The sequence below is a fragment of the Adiantum capillus-veneris genome, chromosome 3 (assembly GCF_014529385.1).
Source record: "Adiantum capillus-veneris isolate H3 chromosome 3, ASM1452938v2, whole genome shotgun sequence".
Classification (NCBI taxonomy): Eukaryota; Viridiplantae; Streptophyta; class Polypodiopsida; order Polypodiales; family Pteridaceae; genus Adiantum; species Adiantum capillus-veneris.
Window position 1 is genome coordinate 170470087 of NC_140933.1, and position 17578 is coordinate 170487664.

The 17578-nt window shown below is 45.5% G+C and overlaps 1 protein-coding gene across 1 annotated transcript in view; it reads left to right on the forward strand.

Annotated features, from left to right (window-relative positions):
* The first annotated feature begins 365 nt into the window (after window positions 1–365).
* LOC147462177 (Thioredoxin superfamily protein) overlaps window positions 366–17578 on the forward strand; it is a 63928-nt gene continuing 46715 nt past the window's right edge. Inside the window, exon 1 of the mRNA XM_086509587.1 lies at window positions 366–822. Coding sequence (XP_086365713.1) covers window positions 556–822 — 267 coding nt within the window. The 5' untranslated portion in view covers window positions 366–555. The remainder of the gene's footprint in view (window positions 823–17578) is intronic.

The following is a 17578-nucleotide window of genomic DNA, read 5'->3' on the forward strand; positions in this document are numbered from 1 at the left end:
GGTGGAAGGGAAGCCTCATGTGGGAGGAACAAAAGAATCTTGCAAAGTAACAAATAAAATAAGGCACGCACCAATAGGCAGTAGTCATTAGGTATACCGTATATCTTTTAGTTTGTAGGTCAAAAATACGATGTACACCCATTAGGTCTCCGCAATCTCAGAAAAATAAAAATTCTTTCAAAACATATTAAGTGCATAAGTGAAGGGTGAGCTTAGGAAATGAAAAGACAGATGCAGGTGAAAAGTCAAAAGACTTTGTGTGTCTATATAAAGAGGTGTTTCTCTTCTCCTTCATTTTTTCTTTAGCGTTTCTTTCTCTTCTCTTTAGTGTTTTCCTTGCACTTTCTCTTCTCTCTCTCTCTCTCTCTCTCTCTCTCTCTCTCTATGTTGTATCCGTCCTTCCAAGCTAATACTATTGCAAATCTACGTGTTTCGTCATTGCCCATGGCTATATGCTGTAGACTAGCGTGTCGTTCTTTTGCTTGAGGCAATCTTTGAATTAAGAATACCTTTTAATTTTTTTGAAGCTCGTTTTTTACATGTTTTAATGCTTAAATGGGGCTGCTGGTCGTTGGTGGGCGTCTGTGTGTTCCGACGTTTCCCTCCCTTACGAAGTGGAACGTTACAGCGTCCGTCCGGCCGCCCGCTTCTCTTGCAGCAAAGCTCTCTGTCAGGTCCTTTTGTGAACACCGTCGCTCACTCGATAGGAAGCTCGTTCTGTACAGTAAGCCTGGATGCTGCCTTTGTGACAACCTTAAAGAGAAGCTGCAGACTGTCTTTCTGCTTGGCGGAGAAGATTCTCTCTCAGACGTGCAACTAGAGGTGACTATTTGTGTATTTTCGGAACTTGTCTAAATTTATTTGGACATGTTTGAACTTGTTTGGATCTGATTGGTGTTTGCCTGAACCTGTTTGGATGATTTTGGTGGTAAACCCGCTTTGAGCGGATTAACATGGTGGTAGTAATCACTTTCGGGGAGTGATCTAACAGAAACACAACAACAACCACAATCTCTATCTTATGAAGTGGAATATGATTTTAGTTGTGTCACAAATGGGAGCGCATAACAATATCAAATTTACTATGATGAATAGACTTTATCATTTAGTGTTGAAGTCAATTGATATATATATATATATATATATATAGAGAGAGAGAGAGAGAGAGAGAGAGAGAGAGAGAGAGAGAGAGAGAGAGAATATAGGGCACCTAAAGATGGGCTGGTCCTTTGTTACTAGGGAGAAATCTATACAGCACTTGAACGAACATATTACCACGTTTGTTCTCAGACTAGATGGTACTTGGAAGCATCGGCTTCCTGATCTCAAGGCAAACACCCTATTCCTAAGGACCACCGTTCCGTACTCAGAATCCTTGAGAATCAAGGTTCTCACCCTGGAACTCACCCTCCAGACTCAGGGCATGGTATCTGTGTAACTTTTTTTACGAATCTAGTCCCAGAGTCCTCTTCCCGCAGATGATCTTAGCTTCAGCTCTGCTTTCCTGGACGTGAAGTCCTTCCTTGGGAATCTCAACTCCCTGATCCCAACGTGAGAGTCTATCACTCTCAGATCCATGGATCTACTTCCAAACTCAAGATATGAAACCCTTGGGCTAATCTGGCGTGCTTTTCTCCTGCAGAGACTCATGTCTTCCTCTGCTTCTACTCCCTCGCGAAGAGGAAGTACACTTACAAACAAACACTTAGAGATCAAAGCATGAAAAACATCACATATGAAGTCGGAACGTAACTTGGTTCTCGAAAAACAACGTCTCAAAAGAGATCTCTATGCGGAGAACTTTCTCTTCCAATCCCACACATAGAAGAGGTGTATTCTTGGAATCCTTCTCGTAAATTAGCCTTGTCAACTAGTCAACGATGTTTATGGGCTGAAAACAGAGAAAAACAATAACTTGTTGTGATGGAAACAATCTCCGTAGGCACTTCTTCGCGATGGAACTCGCCTACTTGGTCTTGGCGACATCCATACACTTGGGACAGCCATGGGAAGCACCGACGGTGTCATCTTTGCAGGAATAGGGCACAGAGGGGCGCCTAGAGCTAGAGAGAGAGGGATCGCTTTTGAGAGAGAGAGAGAGAGAGAGAGAGAGAGAGGTGCTAGGGTTTTGCTGCCTTTTTTATACGAAGGCTACCCACTTATCAAGTGGGCGGCCGGCCACTTTCAAAAATGGTCAGAACTTGCTAAAAACTCAGTAAAACCTTATAAGTTGAAAACAATTCTTACACAATCACAACCCATGCATCCGTGGATGCAGTCTCATGCACAAATGCAATGCTAACATAGACACCTCTTTATGAAAAAGCATTTGCTTTTTTGAAAAGCAACCCGCTTTCTTAGAAAGCAATTGTATGTCCTCAAAGTTTCCTCTAAACTAGTAAGTTCGGTGAGAAAGAACTAGGTCATGGGTATTCCTGATGCGTCACAGGGTGGGTGAGGGTGACGAGAGCATCTGAAAGGGAACATCCATAGTCAAGAGGAATTCCGAACCGAGTTAGAATTGTGCACAAGAAATGAGCAAGCACTTGAATGAAAATAAGTACAATCTCCTTCGCAATATCTATGTCACCCATCCCGCATCAGATATACCCGTTCCAGATGGTCGAATCTGATACTCCCTGTCACCCATCCGATGTGACAATCAAAAGTACTTGTTCTTGATGGCTCTACAGATATTCCCGTTCGTAGTGCTCTCGTCATTTCTCTTAATGACGCATTAGAAATATTTGTCTCAGAAGTCTGAAGCGAGAAAAATCCTCACTTATAATTTTAATAATGTATTTAGAATTATCTTTTCCTAAATAAATTATTTTTTCCTTGTATCTCAAGGGAGAAAGCCCTCTGACTTATAATATAAATCTAATAATTCATTTAAAGTTATTTTTCCATCAAATAAAGCTAATTTAGCAACATTCCTCTCACTTATATATAGTTGTCCTCAACTATGTGGTCCAACCAAATTACCCGATGAAAAAAAAGGGAAATTTCAAATCTTGTTCAATGGTGAGTAGAGCTGGTCCTTGCTCAAGAGAGAACTTAAAAAATTAATTAAACAGAAACTCAATAATTCAATAATTACCTTGCCGGTTCGAAAGTAGATGGGTTACTCAACTCCTTCATGAGAAATTCATGTCTTTCCTTGAATTCCTTGAGGATATCATTAGCTGGGCCGTTGTCCAAGAAACTCACCAGTGTTAAGAGTCACGTAGGTAACTCTAATTTCTTTCCTTGAATTCCTTGAGGATATCATTAGCTGGGCCGTTGTCCCAAGAAACTCACAGAGGTCCGAGAATTTGTTCATGCTATTCTATCTTCTCAACCTCGAGAAGAATAATTTTCCTAGAAATCAATCTATCTATTCACGCAACGCACAATCTGGCGCATGTAGTCTCGAGGATAATAAACTTCTTGTGTCCTCCCGCATAGGGCATGTCCAAATCATAGAGCATTCATCTCGTGAGCATGTTTTGTCTTTGACAAACAAAATCTGCTATCTTGCCAAAATTGGCTAAAAGTCATCAAGTGTTTTCACCCCGCAAACATCAATGATGGCTTGGAAAATCTTAGGTAGATAAAATTCTAGCCATAGCATTCTGTAAACGCATGTTTGAACTCGGTTCACATAAGAGCGAACCCACTTTGGTTCTCAGGGATATTCTCCCATATGTGGTTAAGGGAGTAATTTCCGTCTTAGAACGGTTGGCTGATCATACACTCCCAAACAGAAGAGTTCCTGCTCATTCTAGCAGTATGCCAATAATACTCGACCTGGTTATGGAGAAGCGTATGCTGCAACCATAACTTGCTACTTTAGTGGTCAATCCACAGAGTGTACTCAATAATCAATGACCTTCAGAAAGCCAATTCTCAATAAAGAAACTCGGAGCTACTGAACTTATCTCAAATAGAGATTCTCATGTCGGAATATCATTGCGCGCAAAAAGGTGCTCCAAACAATATTGCAAACTCTATTCCACTTCCTTGGTAACAAGGTCTGCATTTTTATGCGCTATCTATGTACGCGAAGGTGTACATCATACTCATGCTGTGTCATGTGCGCATTGCATTGGAGCCACGTGGACAAGCTACTGCTACAGTTTAGCGTCGATCTTAGTTAGCTTAGGATCTAGGCTGGCACTTTGAGGCTCTAGAACGACTTGCATGATCAGGCAAGTCCTACATAAGAAGATTTAGAATTTTTCTCATGTAGGAAAACGGAGTCCTTTTCAATGTTTTTCATACAATGCATAACATCATGAGCTTCTGCTCAAGAGGCACCGCATACCTAGCTAGTTACGATTCGGGGTAGGGGGACCCCCCCCCCATCGGGCTGGGGGTCCCTTGTCCCCAATCGTACCTAGCTAAATACGCTATGCCTCCTTCACAGAAGCTCGTGATGTTGAGGTAAGTCGCAGTGTGGGAATTATTGTGAGAATTTGTCCAAAACTTCTTGTGATAGTTGCATACCCTCACTTGCACAATATAGTCACTTAAGCATATAGGCGTATGAACAACCAGTTGAGTCATTTATTAATAAGTGACTTTGACATGACATGCCAGTGTTTTTGCCTTGGATCTGCCAATGTTTTTGCACTAGATTAGCCAACATTTTGCATTAGATTTAGCCTCAGCACATTTGGACCAGATCCACGCTTTTAGTCTATAGCATCAGATCAGCCCTAGCGTTTTGCAGATCCTCAGCATCAGCATTAGATCAAGCCTAGCGTTTTTGAATGAAGCATTCAGCATGAATATTCAGCATATAGCTTGCAAGTGATTAAAGCAAGTACTTGCTCTGGCAACAGAGCAAGGGGGCCCTTGAGGGTGGTTGGGACCCGACATGTGGTGTCCTCTCTCTCTCTCTCTCTCTCTCATTGTGTTTAGTTCAATTTCTCTTGTGCGAAGTACTAGATCTGAGCTAAATTTAACCCTTCCGCTGCCCCTGACATGCTGTGTTAGAGCTTTGGTGAACTTGGGAGATGTCCTTCCCTATTCAAGAGCTTTAGGGCGAAATTTCTCAACTTGAGGATCTCTCAACTCAACCAAGATCAAACCCACTCGTCAAGTAAACTGGGATGTCGGTCCCTGGAATTTCTCAAGCAGAGGGGCCGCAGCCTTCTCTAAAGAGAGAGTTCATTCACTTGTGCAATAAGCACTATCATAACTTACATTAATTGGTATGGTTTTGGGCTTCGAAGGTACTCAAACTCAGTGAAAGCTTGCTTTTGTTGAAGTTTCTACATAGTTTCTTTGTAATGTCTTACTTGTCAAAGGTGTGGCGGGAAAGGGTGAATCGGATGAGAAACTCGTCTGTAGCCACAATCAAAACACCTCTCGGTGACGGGCAAGCAATAGATCTTGTATGTCACAAACTGCTGACGTGTCAAAGCCCTGAAGAATGGAGCCAACTTGCAGATGCCGGCGGAGGGGCCTAAATCCTAAGAAGAGCAAGTAGCAGAAGAAGAAGTCCTACCAACTTATGGGGATCCAGTCCGATGGGGCCCTAGTGACATAAAAGGATTAAAATAAAGCAAAACTCACACACACACACACACACACAAACGCAACAATTGATGACGTGGCAGCTGTACGAATGCTCCACGTTTTGTGCTGGCTGATGACGTGGCAGTTGTACAAAATTCCGCAAAACGCGCTGTTCTACGACCCCGGACTTATTAGCCACTCCCACCCTTACTTTATCGCGCATCGGGCACGCTCCTGTCTTCATCGTTCTGTCTTACAAGGCATAAGCCATAAAGAACCCAAGACATGGAATTCATGGATTCAACAGAATATTTGTAGTTTCTGCTCAACGAGCTTCACGACATTCTTTCGCGGCATCCTCAGCAGAATCTTCCGATGCTTCAAAGTTTTCAACAATTTTTAAACTACATGTTACCCCCTCTGATGCCCCAGGTGGTATCTCTTCCTTCGGCATCAGAAAGTACGAGAGCTTCCAACTGGCAACCTTCTCAGCTGTCTGTTCCGATCGGGGGAGTCTTCAGGAATAGGGTGCAACCATCTGACCTTGATCCAGTGCAACCGCCTTTGCCACCGCCATTGCCCCCACCTCCACCACCACCACCGCCACCAGGCTACAATGGTTAGAGCCCATTTGGATACCCTTATTATCCATACCCGGGATATGCGCCTAACCAACCCAAAGATTTCAAAGATGGCGGCACGACAGTCAAATTTTTCACCTTTTCCGGGGTGAAAGATCGTAAGAAAGCAGTGCAGCTCCTACAACAGTTCGACAACATCTATGCTTTGGGGAACTGTACAGAAGAATCCAAGATTTCTCGAGCAACGGGATTTCTTTTTTTTTTTCCAGAAAAAAATCCTTCTATTAGTTACTAAAACTGCCCATAGGGCTACAACCACCTCTTCAAGAGAGGGCTACAACAACCATGGTGGGAGACTCTCTAAATGAAAAAACCAGCATATGTACAATGGGGCTAAATCAAGAAATGGGGGGAGGGAAAAGCCACACAGGTGGTCGGTAATGCCATCGGAGTACACCCTGGACCATGGTGTAGAAAGGCCCAGGACGCCAGAGTCGAAGGAAAGCCTCTCTGCGCTCCCGCATGCGGTCGGAGCTGCCCTGTAGTCCCTCGAGCTGTCCTCTAAGAGTGTGGATCAGCTCTAGCCAAAAATCGCTAACAGTCTCTGCTGGTGGCACGGGGCGAGCCTCAAAGATGCGGAAGCAACGGGCCCGCCAGATGAACCAGAGCGTCAGGCCACTGATGAGCTCCCAACACTCCTCTCTCTCACTGCACCACTCCTGTGGAGTAAGCTCTGTAGCAAGCTGGAGTGTAGGTCGCCCCTCCTGCATCACTATCATCCTGCTGGTGGAAGATAGCTCAAACTGAAGTGTCGGGCCTATGAGAGTGGACCAAGCCGCTGCTCCCCAAGTGTATTGTCGAGCCGTGGAGAGAGCATGCATCAGGCGAAGAACTCATAGCCACACTTGCTGGGCTGAGGGACAGTCCCAAAGACAGTGACGCTGACTCTCCACAAGATGGTCACAAGCTGCACATGCGGCCGAGAGACCACTATGCACTAGCCAACTCCCAACTGTTGTAGCTCTGTGTGCGACCAGCCACTGAAACAAGGTGACTCGCCTCGGTTGTCTGGAGTCCCACAACCTCTCCCAAAATGCTGCCAAGAACTCAGTTGTGAGACCCTCCTCCTGCCAATGAGGTGCTGCAGCGGGGCGGGCCTCTCTCTGTGCTGCTAGTATATGACGTCCCAATCGAACAGTGTACTGAAAGAACAGGACTCCTGGGTGGTCTGCAGAAGAGAAGGGATCCCTCCATAGCCACTCACTAGGATCCCACTGTACTCGTGCCAGTGGACAACACTCCAAGCCCACAGCCTCCAGTGTCCAGTCTTAAGAGCTGCTAGGTCAGGGTCTATGACACAAGTCCTCCCACAAATGTCCACTACTCGGATCCTCTGAAAGCGGCACTCTGCTACTTGCGGGGCCTCTACTGCAACTCGTTGAAGGCGTCCCCCACCTTGAAGCTCGAAGAAAAGGGTTGGGACAGTCTCTGAGCAGGCCCTGACTGAGATGAGAACCTCCAGTCGTGTGAAGGTTCCCATCCACCGGGGTGCTACTGGCTCGAGAGGCGTGAGCCACCCAGCTGGAACTGACTCTAAGATGTCCTGGAGGTTGGCACATGCTCTGCACTCCTCTCATGCCGTGGAGACCCTGCACCTCCTCTGACAAACCTGTGAACTCTAGTCAGTCACCTGAAGAGCGCGCTGGACCTGCTGTCATGGGACCCCAGGAAACATGAGGCCGACTACCAACCAAGTGGCCTCTTTGAGTGCTAACCATGGGGTTCCAGACGAGGGGCAGCCGTAGGCGCTCCTCCGTGCACATAGGCTGTCTCTGCTCCAGGCCACGCTGCAAGTGCTTCCAAGATCGAAGCAAACTCACAACGAAGCGGTCCTCCAGTCTCCTGCTCAAACTAACTCTGCGCATCTTTGTAAAGATCCATTTGGTCGAAGGTTGCCAAGGGCCTCCTGCCTGAGGCACCCTAGCACGAAGCCGTTGTAGCAAGAACTCCTTCCAGGGCTTGTCACAAAGTGATGACGTGGCGAACAGCAGAAACCCTAATTTTTGCCAGAAAACCCTAAAATTCCTGCAAACCCTAAATTTTGCCAAAAACCCTAATTTTCGGAAATCGCGGAGGCTTTTTTGTGGAAAATGATGAGCGACGCAAATTTCGCTTTTTTCTCTACTTAAATGAGAAAGAGAGAGAGAATGCTTTTGCTTTCATGTTTTGACTCTCTGTGAGAGAGAGAGAGCAATTGCTTTTGATTTGAAGCTTTTGGGGCTCTGCTTTTGGGCATCCCTTGTAACCTTTAAATTAGTGGTGAGGGCCTCACTTCTCAGAGCATATGGACGCAGAGTCTGAGAGTGAAACCCTAACCGCTCTCTTGTACTTTGATGATTGATTAATATAAAAAGAAATACCGAAAGGGGCGCCAGTCTTTGGGGCCAATATCTCTAGGCACGGAACTTCGCCGGGCCAGTGCAAATCTATTGTGATCTGTGAATTGTTTTGAAGTGATTATTTGGTGCTGTCGCGGTTGATTCTTGACTTGGAGTGTCCAAGTCTGTTACAGTGGTATCAGAGCACGGCCGATTTCTCTTCTACGGGAAATCCGATCCCCGATTTTTTTTTTTCCGCGGCACCTATGGCTTCAGGCAATGATCAGTCGACTCCCTCTGCATCTCGAGATGCGGGCTGGGATCACAACGAAGATTCAGACAGAGAGTATGGCCCGCCTCGGCCTACTCAGGCGGAGCAAACAGAGATGGAGTGTCGTCAATTGATTGGCAATGCAACAAAGATGATGCTCAATTTTGCCAAGGACCCGAAGATGGTAAAATATATGAACCAGACCTCTTTGGAAGAGGTACAGACGGAGTGGAAGAGAACCACAACACCACTCCCGAAACTCGCTCTCAAGAAACCTTCTACCTTCAAGAAAATATACGGAGTAGGAACTGGAGAACGTGGTTGATGCACGGATTGCTCAGCTTTTCGACGTGCAAAAGAAAGACAAAAAGCACGGCAAAAAGCAGAAGAAAGGCACTGACTTCCAGGGATATTTGGGTCGTCGGTTGACATTTGACAAGGCAAAGAAACGGAAGAAGCGTGTTCGATTTGAAGGAGTACCCAGTTCTTCTTCTTCTTCTTCTGACAGTTCTTCTAGCTCCTCGGATTAGAGCGAAGAAGACAGAAAAAGCAAAAAGCGAAGCAAGACACAAAGCTTCGGAAAGGGCAAGAAAAAGGCAAAGAAGGCTACATCTCGCCCAGAGATTGACAGTTCTACTGAGGACTCGTCTACAGACAGCTCAGATTCCGATGATGGAAAGTTTTATGCGAACAAGAAGAATTTTTTTTACAAAGCCAACCAGTATGACTTTCTCGAAGATAAAAGCAAGAAAGTCCGAGAGTTTAAGGAAGGTGGCCACTCGATCAAGTTTGATACTTTTGAGGATACTCAGATGCTTCGAAGGCTTTGTCTTTTATACAGCAGTTTGACATCGCTTTCGCGGGAGGACGCTATTCAGAGCACTCTAAGATTCGGAGAGCTGCCTCTTACTTTAAGGGGAATGCTCGTACTTGGTGGTCCACGCTTCTATTAAGCAAGACTGTGCCAGTTACATGGCTGAAATTCAAGAGGCTTTTTATTTCTTCTTGGTTGACTCAAGAGTTTGAGCGAGATATACGAGCTGCTTGGAACCATCTCCGGATGACCAAGAGCGATACAGTGAATTCTTATTGTGAAAGATTCTGGAGCTCTTTTCTACCCGCCTCTTCATTCAAGAAGATCTCGTTCAGAGAACAGATTGAGCGGTTTACCTTGGGTCTACCTAGAGAGATCCGAAATCACTGCTTGGAACAGAAGTCAACTTCTATTCAGGAGTTGATGAGTCATGCGAAGCGGGGCTTTGCCATTCACTCTTGCAGTCTGACCTGCGCCACAGATGAGGCCATGACACAACGAGCCGAACAGACTTCTGGGAATGAAAGTAGAATGAAAAAGAGCAACCCAAAGAAAAAAAAGGATGCACGACCCAAGCTTACTCCTGAGGAGAGAGCTCGCTTCATCAAAGAGGGGAAGTGCTTTAGATGCGGGGAACATGGACAAATTTCCGCGAAGTGCCCTGATAAGGCACAGGAAGAACAGAATGATAAAGACGACAACAGGTCTGAGAGTTCGAGAGCAGCTGAGGAATGTGGCAGAAAAGGCAAATAGAAAAGCAGAACTGGTACCACATGGCGTGGGACCTGCACCGAATCTAATGAATGAAAGTACAAACTTTGCCGCTTTTGGGGCAAAGTGAAGGATGAGGAAGCTCTTTTGAAGGAGCCAAGGCCAACTTCTTTTCACTTGGAATTGGCGGCTCGATTTGGAACTACGCCTGACAGACTGACGCCACAGGCGGAGGTAGTTCGACTGGCACCCGGATGGGATGTTGCCATTACACCGAGCATTGGCAAACTTTGTTTGCAATGACAGGGGTGTTCAGGGCACGCGAGTGACGTTCTACTCGGGATCCCTTGGTACCACAAGAACTACGCCGTGGTTGACTACCGGGCCGAGAAAGCGACTTTGATAAATGAAGGGCTTAGAGATTGTACTTGATGAACTTCAGTTTTCTTACTCATTCTTTTGGGAGAACTGAACGATGGATAAAGGTTGAATATGTTTTGACCTGAAGAAAAGAACGTCGAGATTTTTTTCTCCACGCTCATGCCGATTGCTTTTGAGAGGGCCTGAAGATCATACCATTGATCTGATATCTGGAAGCACGCCACCGAATCGGCCACCTTATCGTGTGAGCCGAGTACAGAATGAAAAGATTATGAACTCAGTGAAAGACCTCTTGGAAAAGGGTCTTGTCCAGCCTAGTACTTCACCGTATTGCTCTCCAGTGTTGTTGGTTTTGAAGAAAGACGGATCTTGGAGAATGTGCATCGATTATAGCACTCTCAACGAAATCACCATCAAGAACAGATTTCCAATTCCTAGGATCGATGATATACTCGACAGGTTACAGGGATCGTCGTGCTTTGGCAGGATTGACTTGAAGAGCGGATATCATCAGATTAGGATAGCGCCAGGAGATGTCTACAAGACAGCTTTTCGGACGACTTTTGGGTTATTTGAGTTTTTGGTGATCCCTTTTGGCTTAACCAATGCTCCTGCGACATTTAACCGGATGATGGATAGGATTTTTCGAGAGTACAGGCTATTTGTTGGCACTTTCTTTGACGACATCATTGTTTTCTCCAAGAATGAGGCAGAACACAGAGATCATCTGCTTCAAGTCCTTCAGGCATTACGAGATCACACATTAGTGATTAATGCTACGAAAAGTGAATTTTTCCTACCAGAGATACATTTTTTGAGACACATTGTGTCAACAGCAGGAGTGCAAATTAACCCGGCCAAGATAGAGACTATCCGTGATTGGCCCGATTTGAGGAATGTCCATGAAGTTAGAAGGCTCTTGGGATTGTGTTCGTACTACAGGCAGTTCATACGAAAGTTTGCAGAGGTTGCTTCCCCTTTGCATACCTTGACACAGAAAGGAGTACCTTTTTCGTGGGGACCCACAGAGGTGACTGCCTTTCAGACAGTGAAAGAGAAATTCACTACAGGACCAGATTTGACTTTGCCGGACTTGCAGAAGTCATTTGAAGTATTTTGTGATGCTTGTGGTCGTAGTCTGGGTACGGTCTTCATGCAAGAAGGCCATGTCATAGCTTACGAGAGCCGTTTGTTCTCTAGGCCGGAGATGACAGCACAGATCTATGGGAAAGAGCTTTTGGCGGTTATCCACACTCTTACTCAGTGGCGGCATTACCTACTCGGAGCGGATTTTACTGTCTTTACAGACCATCAGAGTTTGCGCTACTTCTTGTCACAGAAGCAGCTTTCGGAAAAGCAGATGCGGTGGGTGAACATCTTGTCACAGTTCCACTTCCAGATTGTCCATGTGCAGGGACAGAAGAATGTGGTGGCAGATGCTTTGTCTCGAAAACCGTTGGTTCTAGCTATTTCAGCGATACATCATAGGAGCTTCGAGGATATGGTCGATTAGTGTGCCACAGATACAGATTTTGCAGATATTCTCACATGGATACGGGATGGGGAGACAGTAGCTGGATACTCCCTTCGGGAAGGCTACTTGATGAAAAAGACTATGTTGTGCGTTACACAGCCGTTGAGGGAAAAGGTTATGACTGATTGCCACTGTCCACCTTTTACGGGTCACCGCGGCATTGCTACCACCATGAAAGGGGTAGAGAGAGATTTCTTTTGGCGGAGACTGAAGAAGGATGTGGAAGAGTTTGTGTGCAGTTGCTTGGTATGTCAGAAGGTCAAGTTTGACAGGCATAAGGCACAGGGATTGTTACAGCCTTTACCCATGCCCGCCCGCCCCTGGGAAAATATTGAAATGGATTTCATTTTTTTTGATCTCCCGAGAATACAGAATGATCACGATGATTTTCCGATTACATGGCACGCCTGAGACGATTGTCTCCGACAGAGACCCCAGATTTATGAGTTTGTTTTGGAAGGCAATTTGGGAGAACATTGGCACGCGGTTGCAGTTCTCGTCATCGTTCCACTTGCAGACTGACGGGCAATTTGAGATTGCCAATTCAATGATTTTAGATTTATTGAAGTCTTGTATCTCGCATCAGAAGACTCAATGGGAAAAGAACTTACCTTTGGTGGAATTTGCCTACAATAACATGATACACTCTTCGACGGGGAAGACGCCATGTGAGATTGTTGAAAGTGCTGCGAAGGTTCCATCCTTCCTGAGCACGAAAGATTAGAAATTTGAAGCGGATGAATATTCGCGAGATTTGGATACGGCTTTTGCCAAGGTTCGCGAGACTTTGCAGGAGTCTCAAGAACGACAAAAAAAGACAGCGGATCGCTATCGTCGCGGCTGGAAACTGAAGGAGGATGATTGGGTGCTCTTACTTTTGAGAAGGCACGCCTAAAAAAGAAAAAGGGAAAGGAGAGGCTTTTTCCAAAGCTTAGTATGTGATACCACGGACCTTTCCAGATTACTGACAAGATAAATGATGTCTCCTTCCGATTGAAACTGCCAGATACTTGGAGGATTCACAATGCATTGCATGTGAGTCTCGTGAACCCTGTTAAGGGTGATGTGCCTGATGATGGGGAGCCTGATGAGCAACCCAAAGTGGAAGAAAACGAGGAGATCCTTGTTCCTGAACAGATTTTGGCACATAATGATACGAAGAAAGGTAAAGTCTGAAGGCGGTTCTTGGTTAAGTTCAAGAACTTTCCTGCATTTGATGCGAAGTGGATGGAGGAGGAGGACCTAGCAGATACTCCTCGGATTGTGAAACTTTACCTCGATGTTTTGGTTTAGCATAGTCTACTCCAAACGGAACCCAGAAACTCAGCTTGGCCGAAGATCTGGTGCAGTGGGATGCACAAGAGGGGAGTTACTCCGCTCCTTTGTCAACAGATGCCTCGATTTTGATACTAAAGTCACTGATGTCTCTTTGAGCTTCAGGGATACTGAGAGCTGACAGTATTCTGCTGGATGACTTTATGAAATGGAATTCCTGATTATGATACTGATTTGTTCTTGACTTCTTGTGAGTGCAGGAACTGATAGCCGAAATGACTGCAGCATTTTGGTTTGATTGATCTCGAATAGACATGGTTGCAATAGGGGTTAGTCAATCGGACATCGATGAGGTCCCGATTGGACCTAGATGTGATTGCTAGCTACATTGCCGATAAATCATGGTCTAAGATCCGAATGAATGTTGAATGTCATGTGATGTCCTGTGATGTCTGGTGATGTCCTGTGATGTCGTGTGATGTGACTGTCGATTTTGTACATGTGCTAGATGTGTGTTCCTAGTACGTAGGTACAAACAGTCAGTGTCTGCTAAGACGGTTTATGGCTTTTGTCGGTTTTGCAGGCGTAATCGCGGTCGATTACAATGCTTTCAAGAGGGGGGTATGTCACAAAGTGATGACGTGGCGAACAGCAGAAACCCTAACCCTAAAATTCCTGCAAACCCTAAATTTTGCCAAAAACCCTAATTTCCGGAAATCGCGGAGGCGGATTATTAAAAAAAATAAATTTTTTTTTTTTTTTTTTGGGAAAATGATGAGCGACGCAAATTTCGCTTTTTTCTCTACTTAAATGAGAAAGAGAGAGAGAATGCTTTTGCTTTCATGTTTTGACTCTCTGTGAGAGAGAGAGAGCAATTGCTTTTGATTTGAAGCTTTTGGGCATCCCTTGTAACCTTTAAATTAGTGGTGAGGGCCTCACTTCTCAGAGCATCTGGACGCAGAGTCTGAGAGTGAAACCCTAACCGCTCTCTTGTACTTTGATGATTGATTAATATAAAAAGAAATACCGAAAGGGGCGCCAGTCTTTGGGGCCAATATCTCTAGGCACGGAACTCCGCCGGGCCAGTGCAAATCTATTGTGATCTGTGAATTGTTTTGAAGTGGTTATTTGGTGCTGTCGCGGTTGATTCTTGACTTGGAGTGTCCAAGTCTGTTACAGGGCTCCTCACCTGGAAGAAGTCCTCTAACGATGAACTTTCCAAGAAGGGCTCGAGCAGCGCGATTTCTTAAAGATAATGCTATGCAATGATGGAGTTCAATCGCGACACAACCGCATGCTCCAAGGACCTGGCAAGCTTTCAAGATAGTTTTTGCACGTAGTTATATGACTTGAATGTTTGAAGTCCGGATTTTGGCAGAGTTGGGCAACTTGAAAATGCTTGCCATCGAAACCATGGACGACTATAACCAAAGGTTTCTTGACGTGTACCTTTCGTTGTCCTTCTTTAAGTTCATTTCCTTGGAGGACTAGTGTGAGCGCTACACCATTGGACTACCATCACCATTGCAAGAATATTCTCTCTCCAAGCAAGTCTCTACCATGCAAGAGCTTATGGACCATGCCGCGGTTGGCTACAAGCTCATGAAGGGAAAGTTGGAGTTTACCACAGAAGAACCTCTGGTCACTAACCAGAACTCCCGACAACAACGAACAAATTCTCGAGAATCCCGTGAAAACCAACCTCAACGGCCTCATTTGACACACCGTCAACGAGACGCCTTGTGTCACGTGCACATCTAACCCTATGTGTACGTGGACAAGCTACTTCATGACAAGGGTTCAATTCAGTTAGCTTAGGAAGTGTTATGGCGCTTTTATGAGTCTGTTCGCAGGCCGTGCATGTCCAGGCACTTCCTCTAGTTGCACACAGCATGATCATCAGATTACCATCAGAGCATATTTACAGTGCACATACGTATTTTCCCTATTTTAGCATTTTTCACTTATTATTAATAAGTGACTTTGTCGGGAAACTGGGTAGGGTAAATTGACCAAGCATGTATATAAGACCTAGCGCTAGCGATTTTTGGCAGAAGAGGCAGCAGGGACTAGGCGTCCGACAGTGCACCTTCTCAGCAAGACTCCCTCGGTAAGAGGACCTAGCGTTTTCAGCCACAAAAACCAACCAACGTTTTTCATCAACTGCAGAACAAGCCTAGTGTTTTCAACAGTTGCAGATCAGTGTAACTAAGTGAGACTTTGTAAATAATTAATTTATTTACGAGAAAAGAATTATCTAATTAGTTGTGTGCACATCAGAATAGATTTAGCAATTCTGGGGCCTCAAGTGCGCCCAAGTTTGGGCCAGTGCACCTCAGGGAGACCCTAGCAAAAAAATACCCTGAAGCCCTAGTGATTAGGAAATCGGGTCTTCAATAAAGGGGTAGATAGTAGCTGTCACCAGCGTGTGACTACTATCTATCCTTTTTGTTGATTTCTTTCTTATTATCTATTTACTTTCACTTTTTGGAAACACACCTCGGGAAATCTAACTGCCCTGCATTGCATAGCTAGTGTGGAACTATCCAGAGGGAGTCCAGGCCTAAGGGCAAGAGAGCACTAAGGTTGGACAAGGACTATGGTTAGCCAAAGTGGGGTCATTGACTAGCCAAACTGGAATCCTTTGTTACAGAGGCTACATTTCAGTTCTGGGTGTGGCTGCAGTGTACAAAGAGGGTCGGATGACCTAGGCAGTATCTCCTAAAATTTAGGGAACTGCTATTTTGGGACCTGAAAATGTGTTTGCGTCATTAGCTCTGAATGACAAGAGGAACATTTTATTGCTCTGCTGTCAAGTCAACTGACGCACCAGTTGAGATATCTTTAGCCCAGTTGGCCAAAATCAGAAACTGGGCGAGGTGTCACTCTGTGAGCCTTTTGCTACTTTTGGCTAGAGGAGGGGGCGCCTAAAATGAGAGAGGAGGCCGATTTTCAGTTTTGGCACAGGTTAAGAGCTATGGAGTGCTTGCTTTCCCTATTATGCACAGTGCGGTGCCAGGAGTGATGCCCTGCACGCTACGCACTGCCCTCTCTCTCCTCTATGGCAGTATGTTATGCCCCACTAGTGGGCTTTTCATTTGACCAATGTACTGTTGTGTGGGTTCATGCGCGATTGCCGAGGCAAGAGCCTCTTGCACAGGTACTGGATTAGCTAGCGGCTAATCCCCCGTAGGTACAGGTGATTCGGAGAGGTTTCACGCTCGAAATCTCGTCTGATTCAAAGGGCAAGTAGCCCTACAGGTGCGGGAGCTCGAGGACTTGCTACGGATGCGACCGGCACGCGAAACGGAGCCTGAAACAGTAAATTACAGCCTGCTGTGTATTTTTGCAGGTTTAGGGTTTTGGCCCTAAACGGACCCGAATACCCCCAGGAGGTTCGGGGACGCAAGGGGACCGCTGTACAAGCGATCTGGCGCATTTTCAGGGCTGAAAACAGAGAATTCAGCGTGCTGCAGATTCTCGCCAGGTTTTGCAAAGTGCCCGTATGCGTCAGGAAAGTCATTTAATGCGTGGGAATACTGACCGTGAAGGGTTCTAGTACAGTTATGTTGCCGAAATCAAACCAGAACAGTCAAAATTCAGCCAAGGTTGTGCGGGGTAGCTTGGAAAGAACCACAACGTTTATTCCCTCTTTTAAACAATAAAGAAATAGCCTAAGTTACGGGCCAATCTGGTGTCGGACTTCTCATACAGGTGCATTCTAGCATCTGTATCCCATTCCCCTCTCTTGTGTCATTATAGCACAGGTAGAATAGACGACTAATAATGGGTGAAAGCTAAATCAAGGTTTGAAGTAAAGTCTACCGCCCTTTTTGGATTGAACAGGCCGGTTTCAATAGCCTCAGATTTCAGGCTCAGAAAATTACGCGCGCCAGTGCAAGCACAGGAATGAGATGGGGTCCTTAGAATAATAACCCTAAGGCCTGATTATTTTACGGCCTTAGGATAAGTTAGTTAAAAGTATTCTTAAACGATTTGCGCTGCTCCAAATGGTCGGACAAGTGCGAACAGGTAATGCCAGAGCATTGCTGGTACGGCAATGCGCTAGGAAGCAGATAAGGTTTTCATTTGTTGCATCTATGTGTGCAGTTGTGCACATAATTGCAC